General features: G+C 42.8%; 1 protein-coding gene across 1 annotated transcript in view; it reads left to right on the forward strand.

Moving 5' to 3' along the window:
* ARID1A (AT-rich interaction domain 1A) overlaps window positions 1-12,832 on the forward strand; it is an 89,238-nt gene that overhangs the window by 25,633 nt on the left and 50,773 nt on the right. The window contains exons 2-4 of the mRNA XM_004592214.3: window positions 6,090-6,302; window positions 7,538-7,990; window positions 10,373-10,489. Of these exons, the coding sequence (XP_004592271.2) occupies window positions 6,090-6,302; window positions 7,538-7,990; window positions 10,373-10,489 (783 nt within the window). The remainder of the gene's footprint in view (window positions 1-6,089; window positions 6,303-7,537; window positions 7,991-10,372; window positions 10,490-12,832) is intronic.

Raw genomic sequence — 12,832 nt, forward strand, 5'->3', positions numbered from 1 at the left:
CTCAGAGTCTAGGCTGTTGTATCGTATCTCAGCAACCTCTGATGGTCATTATGGTTTTCTTCTTTGCAAAGTGGTAAGGGATACTAGTGGCTGACTGTTCTCGAGAGTCTGTAACTGCTTGGAGCAAGGGAACTATAGCTACTGGTGAGTCTGCAAGCTATCTGTCCTGAATGTATTCAGGACAGCCTGCTAGGCATCCTTGCCTTTGATACCCCTAAACTGCATCCTCTGATGCGTTTCACTTGGCAGGCAGTTTACAGCACGGCCAGTGATCTGGAAGAAGATAAGTGGTAGACAGGAGATGAGGAGTTTTCGTATGGCTCTTTTCCCCTTTTTTATTTTGATTTTATGAATGCAGGAGAGTATATAGCAGGGGGCCTGACTTCCCTGATCAAGGGGCAGCATTTTCCTCTCAATTATGTGTCTCTGTGGCAGAGCCTTTGCTTTTGAAGTGTAATCACAGTAATCTACTCCTGTGGTTTCCCATTGAAAGGATTTCCTCTCTGTCTTTCCCAGAGTGGAATCTCTGGCTCTTTGCAGCTAGGGTTTGTGTTCCCATCCCCGAGCCTGGTGTCTGCAGACTGCTGATACTGGCTTTTCTTTCTTGTATGTAGTAGGGATTTTTCTAGTCTGAAATTGCTAGTTCCCAATAAGACTGATTAATGAAGATTTAAGACCTCTTCTCTGTTATGAGATTGGATGGTGGCATTTTATGTATAACTGCAAATCACATCTTTCAAAATCGTTTTAAATGTCAGAAATGTGTTAGGTTTCTGCCCATCTCCTCTCTTGATATGAACAGATGTTTAACTTTGACATGAGATCAGAATAATCAGATTGTTTGAATGTATTTGTTTGCTACATAAGCTGCATTTTGGTTGCAGCATCATAAGCCTTTGGTGAGGGAGGAGAATTTTAAAAATCTGATCAGAAAAGGAAGCGTCTTAGTTTTATTTTTAGGAAAAGGAGTTCTTTGACTCATTTATTTTTGGTCTGCACAGATTTCCTAATGTTGAGATGGGAGATTCCTAGAATCTTTTATAGCCCCTATATAAGAAACTGCATTTGATTGGGAGCTCAGGCCTACTTGATGTAGGAACAGAAAGGTGACTTACCTTCTTCAATCTTGTTTTTAAGCCATGTGTTGGGAGATGCTGTGCAGGTTGGAATTCTTCCTGGTGTAGGATGGCACAGAAGAATGTCGCGATGTGGCCTTGTTCTTCATTCTCATCCTCCTGTCTTTCCTCAAAGTCCTAACTTAGATTTGAGTTGGATTTATGGCTGGATGGTTTGATCTCTGTTGTGTTATGCCCCACACCTTGCAGTGGAGCAACATTGCACATTGAACAATTACTAAGCCTTTTATCTGCACTTCAGTAGTTGTGGGAATTTTGAAGATAAAATATCTGCTCTCTGGCCTCACAGAATTTAAATCTCAAGAGATATGATCAGTTAATTAGAATAGTTCCCAACAATGTGAAGTTTATAATGTCAACAGAGTAAACCCTTTCTTTCTCAAGATTTTTATTGCAAAGACAGATTTACAGAGCGAATGAGAGACAAAGATCTTCACTCCTCAGATGGCTGCAACAGCCAGAGCTAAGCCAATCTGAAGCCAGGAGCCAGGAGCTTCTTGCTGGTCTATGTGGGTGCAGGGTCCCAAGGCTTTGGACCATCCTCCACTGCTTTCCCAGGCCACATGCAGGTAGTTGAATGGGAAGTAGAGTAGCCCTAGACACACACCAGCACCCACATGGGGTGCCAGCACTCGCAGTCCAATGTTTAGTTGACTGAACCATGATATTGGCCTCATATCCTTTCTTCTTTAGCCTCAGCCTTGTCCCTTTTATTTTGATTTGACACTGAGGACAGGAACTGAAGTGTTGGTAAAAAGAATGCTTACTGAATTTTAGAAAGGTATGTGATCAAAAATATGCTGAAGATCTGGAAAGTGGTTTATGTTGAAAACTGGAGTTTGTGCTACTGGAAGCCACTGTGAATTAGAGGGCAGCACAGGCCATTGTGTAAAGCTGGGCATGAATAATATTTGGGAACACTGGCACAAGACCAGGAAAAAATGTAGAAGTGGACACACTTGAGTCAAGTCAAAGCAATATTATTGCATTTTTAAAGAAAAGATTCCTTCATTTACTTAAAGGAGGGGGAGAGAGAGATCAATCATCAGTCCATCTTCCAGCTGCTGATTTGTTCCTAAAGTAGCTGCAGGGGCCAGGGCTGGGCCCTGGAACTCCATGTGGATTTCTCAGTTGAATGGCAGGGTCCTGAGATTTGGGCCATCACTTGCTGCTTTCCTGTATACTTTGCAGGTGACTAGTTGAATGGGAAAGGGAGCAGCCAAAACTCAGACTGGCACTTGGATCCTAGTGTCACAAGTGGCTATTTATTTAACTTGTTGCATAACAATAGTTTTATCATTTTTTAAAAGATTTTATTTATTTCTATTGGAAAGTCAGATTTACAGAGAGAGAAGAGACAGAAAGATCTTCCATCTGCTGATTCACTCTCCAAGTGGCCACAATGGCTGGAGCTGAGCTGAGCTGATTCAAAGCCAGGAGCTTCTTCTGGGTCTCCCACACTGGTGCAGGGTCCCAAGGTCTTGGGCTGTCCTCTACTGCTTTCCCAGGCCACAAGCAGGGAACTGGATGGGAAACGAAGCAGCCAGAATGTGAACTGGTGCCCATGTGGAATCCACGTGCATGCAAGGGAAGAACTTTGACCACTATACTATCGTGCTGGGTCCCAGTTTTATCATTTATAATAGCTACTGCTTATTGAACTTTTAAATACCAGACACTGTGTGATTTGTATCATGCGCATTTTAGATAGAGAACTGATGTGTCTCTGTCTTTCGCTCTGTGTAACTCTCCCTTTCAAATCAATCAAAATAATAAAAAATGTTCAAGGTCAGAAAGAATTTGGACACAAGTCTATCCAAACTACTATACTATTTGCATTTTTTATGTGCTGATTCTATGCAGGACTTGGCAGAAAGTGATTTGGAAGCATTGCTCTAGAACTGTGCTATGCAATGTGATAGCAACTAGCTACATGTGATATGTGAAAATAAGAGAAAATAGAAAAAATTCATTGCCTTGGTCATGTATCATATTTCAAGTACATGAGAAGTCACATGGGGAATTGTATTGAATAGTGAGTGCCTCAGTAAATAACTGGGTTTCAGTTAATAGTGTATGTTATAGTCATTCCAGGGACCTTATGGATAAGAGCCCAAACTCTTCTAGCAAGAAGCCTAGACATTTGGGAAGCTTCAAAGAAAGTTCAAATCTATAGCTCTGCTTAATATCTGCTTCTAGAAGTTCCACAGGAACTATAGTGATGACTGTCCCTGCTACTGTGGATAGATACTCAGAGCAGACTGATGCCTCTGTTCAACAAATGTGGTCTCCCAGTGTGGGGGCCCATGCACAGCAGCTGCATCTGGGATGAGAGGAAGACTTGTCTATGCTATGCAGCGTGATGTAGCCATGAAAGCCCCCTAACTCTTCATAGGAGAGAACGGTAATGTTTTGGCTGCGTTGTTAGTGGGTTGGAAAAGATCTCATGCTATTTATTACTCACTTGTTGAACTGTTGCTAAATTTCAATTTCCTAAGTAGTCCTGAGAGAATGCATATAGCTTCAGAGCTGTGATATGATTGGGAACACTGTTGGAACTTCTGATGTAGATGCAGGACTTGGACAAAACTTGTTTTCTTGGGTTGTTGGAAACAGACCTTTAATAACATTGATGTACACTAGTGATTTACGATGATGATTCTCTGCAGGATTTTGGAAGGGAATACCCTCACTGTCACTTGTTTTTAGCTGAGATTTTGGCTGTGGTTTGAGAGAACCCTGCTTATGCTTTTTTCTCTTGATGTTTAGAACTGCTTCTGTATCTTTCTGTCTTACCCCTTTTTCTTCATGACAGCACCACTTCCTCTATTATAAAACACTTATCATTCTTTTTGGTAGGCGGTAAAAACATGTACAAAGGACTGTTTGGATGCCCCCTCATTTTGTAGATTTCGTTGTTGTTACTTATAATCTTAAATTACAGAATAACTTACTAATTATAGAACAACAGGCCTGAAAAGGACCCTCAGGATGGCGTAACCAATAGTTCTCAAAGTGTGTTCCCTGGACTAGTACAGTCAGCATCCATTATTACAAAAATGTGTCCTTGGCTAAAGCAGTCTCAGTGGTGGGTCCCAGCAGTCTGGTTTTAAGGACCTCTAGGAGATTTTGATGCATGCTAAATTTTTTGTAAAGATTTATTTATTTGAAAAGCAGAGTGAGGGAGAGGAAAAGACAGATCATCCATCCCCTAGTTCACTCCTCAGATAGTCACAGTGGCCAGACCTGGGCCAATGTAAAGACAGTAGCTTCTTGGTCTTTCTTACAGGTTCAGAGGCTAAAGGACTTGGTCCATCCTCCACTGCATTCTTAGGCCATTTGCAGGGAGGTGGATTGAAAGTGGAGTATCCAAGACTAAAACCAGCCCCTTAAAAGATTTTTTAAATTATTATTATTTTAATATTTATTTATTTTGATTGGAAAGGCAGATTTACAGAGAGAAGGAGAGACAGATCTTCCATCCACTGGTTCATTCCCCAAATGGCTGCAATGTGCAGAGCTGAGCCGATAAGAAGCCAGGAGCCAGGAGCTTTTGGGCCACTCTACATCGCTTTCCCAGGCCATGACCTGGGAGCAGGATAGGAAATGGAACAACCAGGACACGGATGGTAACTATATGGAATCCTAGCGCTTAGCAAGAAGATGATTAGCCAGTTGAGCCATTGTGCTGGGCCCTGTTTTTTATTTATTTTAAAGAAAAAGAAATCTTCCATACTCTGGTTCACTTTCCAAATAGCCACAATAGCTGGGCTGCTTCAGGCTGAAGCCGGCAGTCAGATATTTCATCCAGGTCCCACATGTGGGTTCTTGCCATCTTCTACTGCTTTCCGAGGCACATTGGCAGGGAGCTGGATTGGAAGTGGAGTAGCCACAGTATGAACCAGTGTCCATATGGTATGATGGCCTTGTATTTAGCAGCTTAGCCCATTGTGCCAAAGCACCAGCCCCACATCCTCAAATTTCAGAAGCATTGAACTTTATTTTTGAGGGTGATTCTGAGGTCAAACCCTAGTTGAGATTAAGTTTCAAGTTTTATGGTAGACCCAGGTTTGTGCCCCAACTTGAGTTTATCTAAAAAGTATTTAAAGAAACTTCCCCTGCCCTCCACAGGTATCAGTGACAGAAGAAAACATACTAGGGCTCCATCCTGTGTAGCTGCAGTGTGATAAAGGCTGTTCACAAAAAAGTGAATGAGCTGATTAAGTCTGGTGCTCAATGAAGAACTGGGAGGAGAGCCATGTTTGTAGACAGATACCTGTTATTTGAATTTTGAGCTTTTATTATTGTTATAGCATTTAGCCTCTGTTATCTTACTCTTAAAGAGACAGTTCTTTGGTTAAGATGCACCAGGCTCTAAATTGAGTGTTACTGTTCCCTCAACAAATGTAACTTGACCTTGTTCATTTGGAAGAAAGCACAAGTTTAATTGCTTGTGCCGTAGTTGAAACAGGCTGCAAGGGGGCAAAGGAAAAAGTTACCAGTATTGAAACAACAGAAACATCCAGATGCTTGTGTTGAAGCCTAAGTTTGGGTGGTGTTGAACAAAGACATAACACTGCATAGTAGCACTCTCCTCTCCCAAGAGTTCTCATTTTCTGATTTTCTACACACAAAGGGTACACATATTACTTGCTCTACACCTGGCCTCTCTTGGAGTTCAGGTAGTACCACACTTACAGAGTAACTTTAGCTTTGTGCACTGTTTTCACAAACAGGCGGTGCTTTCAGTACACATATGACAAACATCCAGATTCTGAGGAAAGTTAAATATCTTACTCAAGGCTTATTGGGTCTCATTACCTTTTTTTTTTTTTTAACAGTAACTTCTTTTGTGGCATTTAGACTCAAAAGGCCTGTGTACTTGGGTTGTATATTCCTATTGACTAGAGGTTATGAAAGCTTCAGGTTAATGAAATGCTCTTTATTTTGTAGCCATCCAGTCCAATGGATCAAATGGGCAAGATGAGACCTCAGCCATATGGTGGGACTAACCCATACTCGCAACAACAGGGACCTCCGTCAGGACCGCAGCAAGGACATGGGTACCCAGGGCAACCGTATGGGTCCCAGACTCCACAGCGGTACCCGATGACCATGCAGGGCCGAGCGCAGAGTGCCATGGGTGGCCTCTCTTATGCACAGCAGGTATCTAAGATCTGGTCTTTGAGCTATAAAATAAGAACATGTTTACCTTCCAACACTCTTAATGTAAACCCAGGCCAATTGGCTGAGTTAGTTACAGTATGCTAGTAATATGAAGTCAAGATAGTAGGTATCTTTGTTCCCCAAGGAAAACTGTTCCTTGGCCAAGGCTGTTTGTTTTGATCCGGATGGCCTGCTTGTCCCCACCCATTGGTGATTTCTGAAGGAGAAGGGATGAAAGGGGAGTAGTGACTGAGCACCTGTCCTGCTACTAAAACCACTCGTACTCTCTCCCTGGGAAATAAGAAGGCCCTTTATATTTCTCGAAACTTTTAGCATATCATAGACTAGTTTAAATGAATGTTTAGGGCGGGCCTGGGCATACAAGAAAAAGGGGAAAGTAGAAGACCAAAGATCCTAACAATGCTGCTAGAAATACTTAGATTTTCCTTCATTTACTTTGATTTGGCCATCAGTAGTTACCTTTTTATTGTCATTTGTATGTGTGTGTATGTGGACAGAATTTTCTACCATTTGTTTTTTAATGTTACCCTTAAAATGATGATAGAATATTATAAACCCTGAGTTTATTTCTAGGACTTAAGAGCAAAATATGCCCTTAAATATAGAACATAGGCTACTGATCCTTTTCTTATAATAAGGAGGAGGAGAGAGATGGGGTGCCTCCCCTCAACAAACTATATCCCTATTCCCTAAACTAATGCAAAGTACGAGAAAGCAAGTAGGGTGCTCAGATGTTTTTCGAAGCAAGACAACATGAAAGAACAGTAGAACAGTAGTAGCTTAGTGGTTTGCATGCTGACTGGGTTACTTAACTCTGGGTTTTCAGTTGGCTTAGCTAGGCTGCTATTGACTCTTGGCCATGGTTAGCATACAGATTCCTGATACTTAAGAAACAAAAACAATCCAGGCAATGACTTTAGAAAGAGAGACCGGGCTTGTAGATACAAACAGTTACTGCTGAATTCATGTAAGTTTTCCTGATACCAAACAGCATAAATTTTCAGTGAATAAATGCAGTCCATAAGGAAACCAACTAATATAACCCAGCTTGACCTTGTTTAGATAGAGATGATGCAAGACCCCTGGGCCTTCTAGGAGAGAGGCTTGGCTTTCCTGCCTTCTCTGTCCCTCCTTATGACATAGCTTTTGACCAACTACCTCTCCTATCTCATCCAGAAGAATCAATACTAAAAGTATCTTTTCCTTTCCTACAGATTCCTCCTTATGGACAGCAAGGCCCCAGTGGGTATGGTCAGCAGGGCCAAACTCCATATTACAACCAGCAAAGTCCTCACCCCCAGCAGCAGCAACCTCCCTACTCCCAGCAACCACCGTCCCAGACCCCTCATGGCCAGCCTACATATCAACAGCAGCCACAGTCGCAACCACCACAGCTCCAGTCCTCTCAGCCTCCATACTCCCAGCAGCCATCTCAGCCTCCACATCAGCAGTCCCCAACTCCATACCCCTCCCAGCAATCCACGACCCAGCAGCACCCCCAGAGCCAGCCCCCCTACTCCCAGCCACAGGCACAGTCTCCCTACCAACAGCAGCAACCTCAGCAGCCAGCATCCTCGACGCTCTCCCAGCAGGCTGCATACCCTCAGTCCCAGTCTCAGCAGTCCCAGCAAGCTGCCTATTCCCAGCAGCGCTTCCCTCCACCACAGGTAAGGTGCCCCTGATTGCCCTTCCGTGTATATGAACAGAGAGTGTTACAGGACTGTGCCCTACAAGCTGATTCTCTAATATGCACTTAAAAACCGTTGAACTTTGGGTAAATGTAGTAACTGGATTGGTTGGACTAATAAAGGTAGATATAATACTGCTTAAAGACCTATACCCCTTCCTGATGAAAAACAGGGTAATGAAAGGTGGCATAGGAAGACATGAACACAAAAGTAAAAGGATTGATTATTCTTATTTAAGATTTATTTATTTGCAGGATAAAGCATGCAAGAGAAGAAAAGGAAGGAGGGGGAGAAAGATTTTCATCTGCTGGTTCACCCTCCATTAAATGCCCACAATAGCCAGATCTGAGCCAGGTTGAAGCCAGGAACCAGCAACTCCATCTTGGTCTCCCATGTGGCTAGCAGGAGCCCAAGTGTTTGGATCATCTTCCACTGCCTTTGCTCGGATGCATTCAGAGGAAGCTGGATCAAAAGCAGAGGAGCTGGGACTTAAGTTGGTGTAGCAATGCATTTCCCATATCTCTTATGCAGTGCCTTAACCTGATCAGGGCCTTAGTTCCTCCTTCTCCTCCTCATTCTTGTTCCTACATTTTTTTTTAAAGCAAGTGTACCATAACTTAAGTATTTAAGTGAGTTTGGCCTTTTATAGAAAAAAAAAAATTGCCCTGGAGGATTGTTGTGTAGCTGGTAAGGCTGTTACCTGCGATGCCAGTGTCTCATATGGACACTGGCTCAAGTCCCAGCTGCTTTGCTTCTGATCCAGCTTCTCACTAAGGCTCTGGGAAAGAAGCAGAGGATAGCCAAAGTGAAGGGCTCCTGAACCCACATGGGAAACACTGTTAAAGCCCCTGGCTTTTGCCTTGACCCAACCCAAGCTGTTGTGGCCATTTGGAGAGTGAACCAGCAGATGGAAGATCTTGCTCTTCTCATGTCTTTTCCTTTCTCTCTGAATCTCTAACCTTCAAGTAAATAGATCTTGGACATGGCATGATAGCCTAGTGGCTAAAGTCCTCACCTTGCATCTGCTGGGATCCCATATGGATGCCGGTTCGTGTCCTGGAGGCTCCACTTTGCTTTCAGCTCCCTGCTTGTAGCCTGGAAAAGCAGTAGAGGACGGCCCAAAGCCTTGGTACCCTGCATGTGTGTGGGAGACTCAGAGGAGGTTCCTGGCTCCTAACTTTGAATCAGCTGAGCTCCAGCTGCTTTGGCCACTGGCAGAGTAGACCAGCGGGTGGAAGATCTTTCTGTGTGTCTGCTTCTACATCTCCCTATCCAATAGAAAAAAAAAATCTTTAAAAAATAATAAAAATTATCTTTTAAAAAAAGTCTTTTTCTTTAAAAAACTTTTTGTTTGAAAGGCAAAGTTACAGAGAGAGGAGAAACGGATCACTCCACAAACGAAGGCAGTGGCTGGGCCTGGGTTGGTGTGAAGCTGAGATCTAGGAGGTCTTCCAGATTCCCATGTGGGTGCAGATGCCTAAGGACTCGAGCCACCCTCCGCTGCTTTCCCAAGCCATTATCGGATCTAAGTTGGAAGTGGAGTGCCCAGGACACAAACTGACACCCGTATGGGATATCAGCACTGCAGGTGGAGGCTTAGCATACTATGCCACAGATCTGACCCTTAAAAGATGTTTTAAAAACTTTGTTGTATTAGGAAGGTACTGTACTTCATTGTAACCACCATTCCATTCTGCTATGCATTCAAAGTATTTTGGATCTCATTGGAAATTACCAACACAGCTGATAACATTGTTTAGAAAATACTGTGTGTGACAGATCTTACTTTTTCAGGGTGGGCTTAATTTTGCGAAACAGTGAACTTATTTGCAGTTGTATCTGGTGAACAAGGTGTAAATTGTGAGGTCTTAAAAAAAAAACAAAACAGTAACTTGGGCTTTATTCTTTATAGAGCCACCAAAAGAGGAGACATGACTAAGTAATGACAAACGCAGTGAAGATTTTGTGTATTTGTAGCACCGTTGGAATAAACATTTCATTCCATGGCAGTGTCTTTGAAGGAAGCAGTACTCATTTTAATGCCTAGGGTCTAGCATGAGTTTTAAAAAGTCATATGATATCATTTCTTGGTAGATAGAAAATGTCATTAGCATTTAACTCCAAGAGACAGCTCTCTGTGTAGCAAAAATTAACAGAGATTCCGTGAGAAAAGAACCACATGTGTTATGATACTTAATGGCCACAGCTTGAATATTCCTGCTTTCAGTTAAGATCGTTCACAATTGAGCTTTCCCTCTCACTCAGTTTCCATTGAATGAGAGAACCCATACCTTTTCTATAAAATAAACTTGGCTGGTTTATCAATACTAGCCCTTTACAACTTTCCTTTTCTTGTTTCAGGAGCTATCTCAAGATTCATTTGGGTCTCAGGCATCCTCAGCCCCCTCAATGACCTCCAGTAAGGGAGGGCAAGAAGATATGAACCTGAGCCTTCAGTCAAGACCCTCCAGCTTGCCTGTGAGTATTTCTGCCACCCTGTAAAAGGTGGTAAAGACAAGGAAGACACTGAAGGAAACCAGTTTGTGGTTCATGTGTGGCATTAGCCAGGGACCTTTTTCTCTGCCAACATCCATTTGGATATTTAGATCATCATTTGTGGGCCATACAACTTAAAAACTGAGCCGCCTTTGTTGATACACTTATTTTTGAGTCCACTTGCGGTTGCCTTGGTAGGGCCAGATCTCATCACTTTGTGGCCCTTATGCAGCCCAGACACTCCCATCCCTGAATCAACAGGCTGCCATTCCTTGAATTCAGGATCAGAATTCTGAATAGGGATTCATAGACTGGCCTTGTGGAATATCTGTTCTGTCCAACTGCTTAGGAAATAGGTTTGCAATCTGTTTAGAGCTTTTTGTTTTATTTATTTTTATTTTTATTTTTTATTTTTTGCGTGTATGTTTAGACAATCTTGGGCCCTTAGGCCTGGAGACAAATAAGGAACAAAGAAAATGTAAATGTTAAAAGCAGTTTCTGCTCTCCAAGACTGGAAAAATTTCTTGGCCTGATTCTTGACTCAATTTTTCGGTTTTTTGGCTTAGTGTATAGATGGACGGTTTTTCTGCCAGTGGTTTTATATGAATGGGTGCTCTTATAGAGTGCTTCACGTCGAGTTGCTTGGCTTTCACATCAGGTGCTTATTTGTGGAATGATCTGACCATATTCTAAGAAAGACCTATAGTCTGGTGAATAAGAATAAACTTCAGAGCTAGAGTTCCTGGGTGTGTATATCTTTTGATTCTAAGTTTTATTCCTTTGTTTTATTTGAACCACACAGAAAGACAAGGGGAGAGCTAGCCAGAGATGTATCTGCCGATTCATTCCCCAGATGCCTACAACAGCCAGGGCTGGGCCAGGACCAAGGATTGACTTAATCCAGTTCTCTAACTTAACTATCAGATCCGTCACCTGCTGCCTCCCAGGGTACACATAAACAGGAAACTGGATTCAGAAATTAGAGTGGAAACTGAATTTGGATAATAGGGCATGCAGATATCTCACTCAGCATTTTTACTACTTGCCCGCCATACCAGTGGCCAGCTCTGGGACTTTGTTCTACAACTAACTCTGCAGCATGGAATGAGTCTCTTAACATCTCTGTGCCTTAATTTTTCCATCAATAAATTGAACCTAAAGAACCTCCTTTCTAGGGTAGTGATTAGCATTATTTAAGTTGACAGAGTGCTGGTGTCAGCCATTACAGTTATCCCAGAAAGCATAGGGACCACTTCAAACCTGAAAGGCTATTAACACCAACTATTTACTAGTGGGCTAATTGTGGGAACGCTTACCAATGGTTTACTTCTGCCACTATATGTAGGCACTCACCTAGCCTCTAAAGGTTTTCTCTGCTGAGCACAGACATAAAATAGCCCAGTCTGAAATCCAGTAAGATGCTAGGTGGCAAGCCCTCCATTATCCCTGCTCCAATTAGGAAATGGAAACTTAGCCAGACTATCCCAGAGAAGTCTTTGGATAGTTTGACTCTAGGTGTATTTTGCAACCTGTCTCTTCAGTTATTCTGACTTGGGAGAAAATGATATCAAGATCTGCCAAGAATAAGCCTTTCCTGAGTTATAACCTGCAGGGTCATGGGCTGGTGCTCAGATTCCAACACCAGAGTGAAGCACTGCTGTCAGTAAGGCTTCTAAGCTAACTGATGTGTTTTAAAGACTTGTTTATTTGAGGTTGGCATGGGAGTATAGTGTGTTAATCCTCTGCCTGCAGCGCCAGCATCCTATATTGGCACTGGTTTGTGTGTGCTGTTCCATTTCTGATCCAGCTCCCTGTGTATGGCTTGGGATAGCAGCAGAGGATGACCCAAGTCCTTGAGTGCCTGCACCCATTTGGGAGACCCAGAGGAGAAGGCTCCTGGCTTCACTTAGCTCAGTTCTGGCTTTTGTAGCCTTTTGGGTAGTGAACCAGTGAATGGAAAATCTCTCTGTGTCACCTTCTGTCTGTAAAAATCTGCTTTTCAAATAAGAATTAAAAAAAAAAAAGATTTATTTTCATTTGAAAGGTAGTATGGCATAAAGGGAGAGTAATCAGAGATCTTCTGTCTGTTGGTTCACACCACAAATGTCTTGCAACTGCCAGGGCTGGTCCAGGCCAAAGCCAGGAACCTAAACTCCGTCTGGGTCTCAATGGAGACAAGACCAAAGTACTTGGACTGTCTTCCGCTGCTTTCCCAGGCATATTAGCAAGGATCGGAAGTGGAGCAGCCATGGCTTGAGATAGCGCTTATATGGGATCCTGGCATCACAGGTGGTGACTTAGATTGCTCTATCACAGCACCAGTAC

This window comes from Ochotona princeps, chromosome 2, assembly GCF_030435755.1.
Source record: "Ochotona princeps isolate mOchPri1 chromosome 2, mOchPri1.hap1, whole genome shotgun sequence".
Classification (NCBI taxonomy): domain Eukaryota; kingdom Metazoa; phylum Chordata; class Mammalia; order Lagomorpha; family Ochotonidae; genus Ochotona; species Ochotona princeps.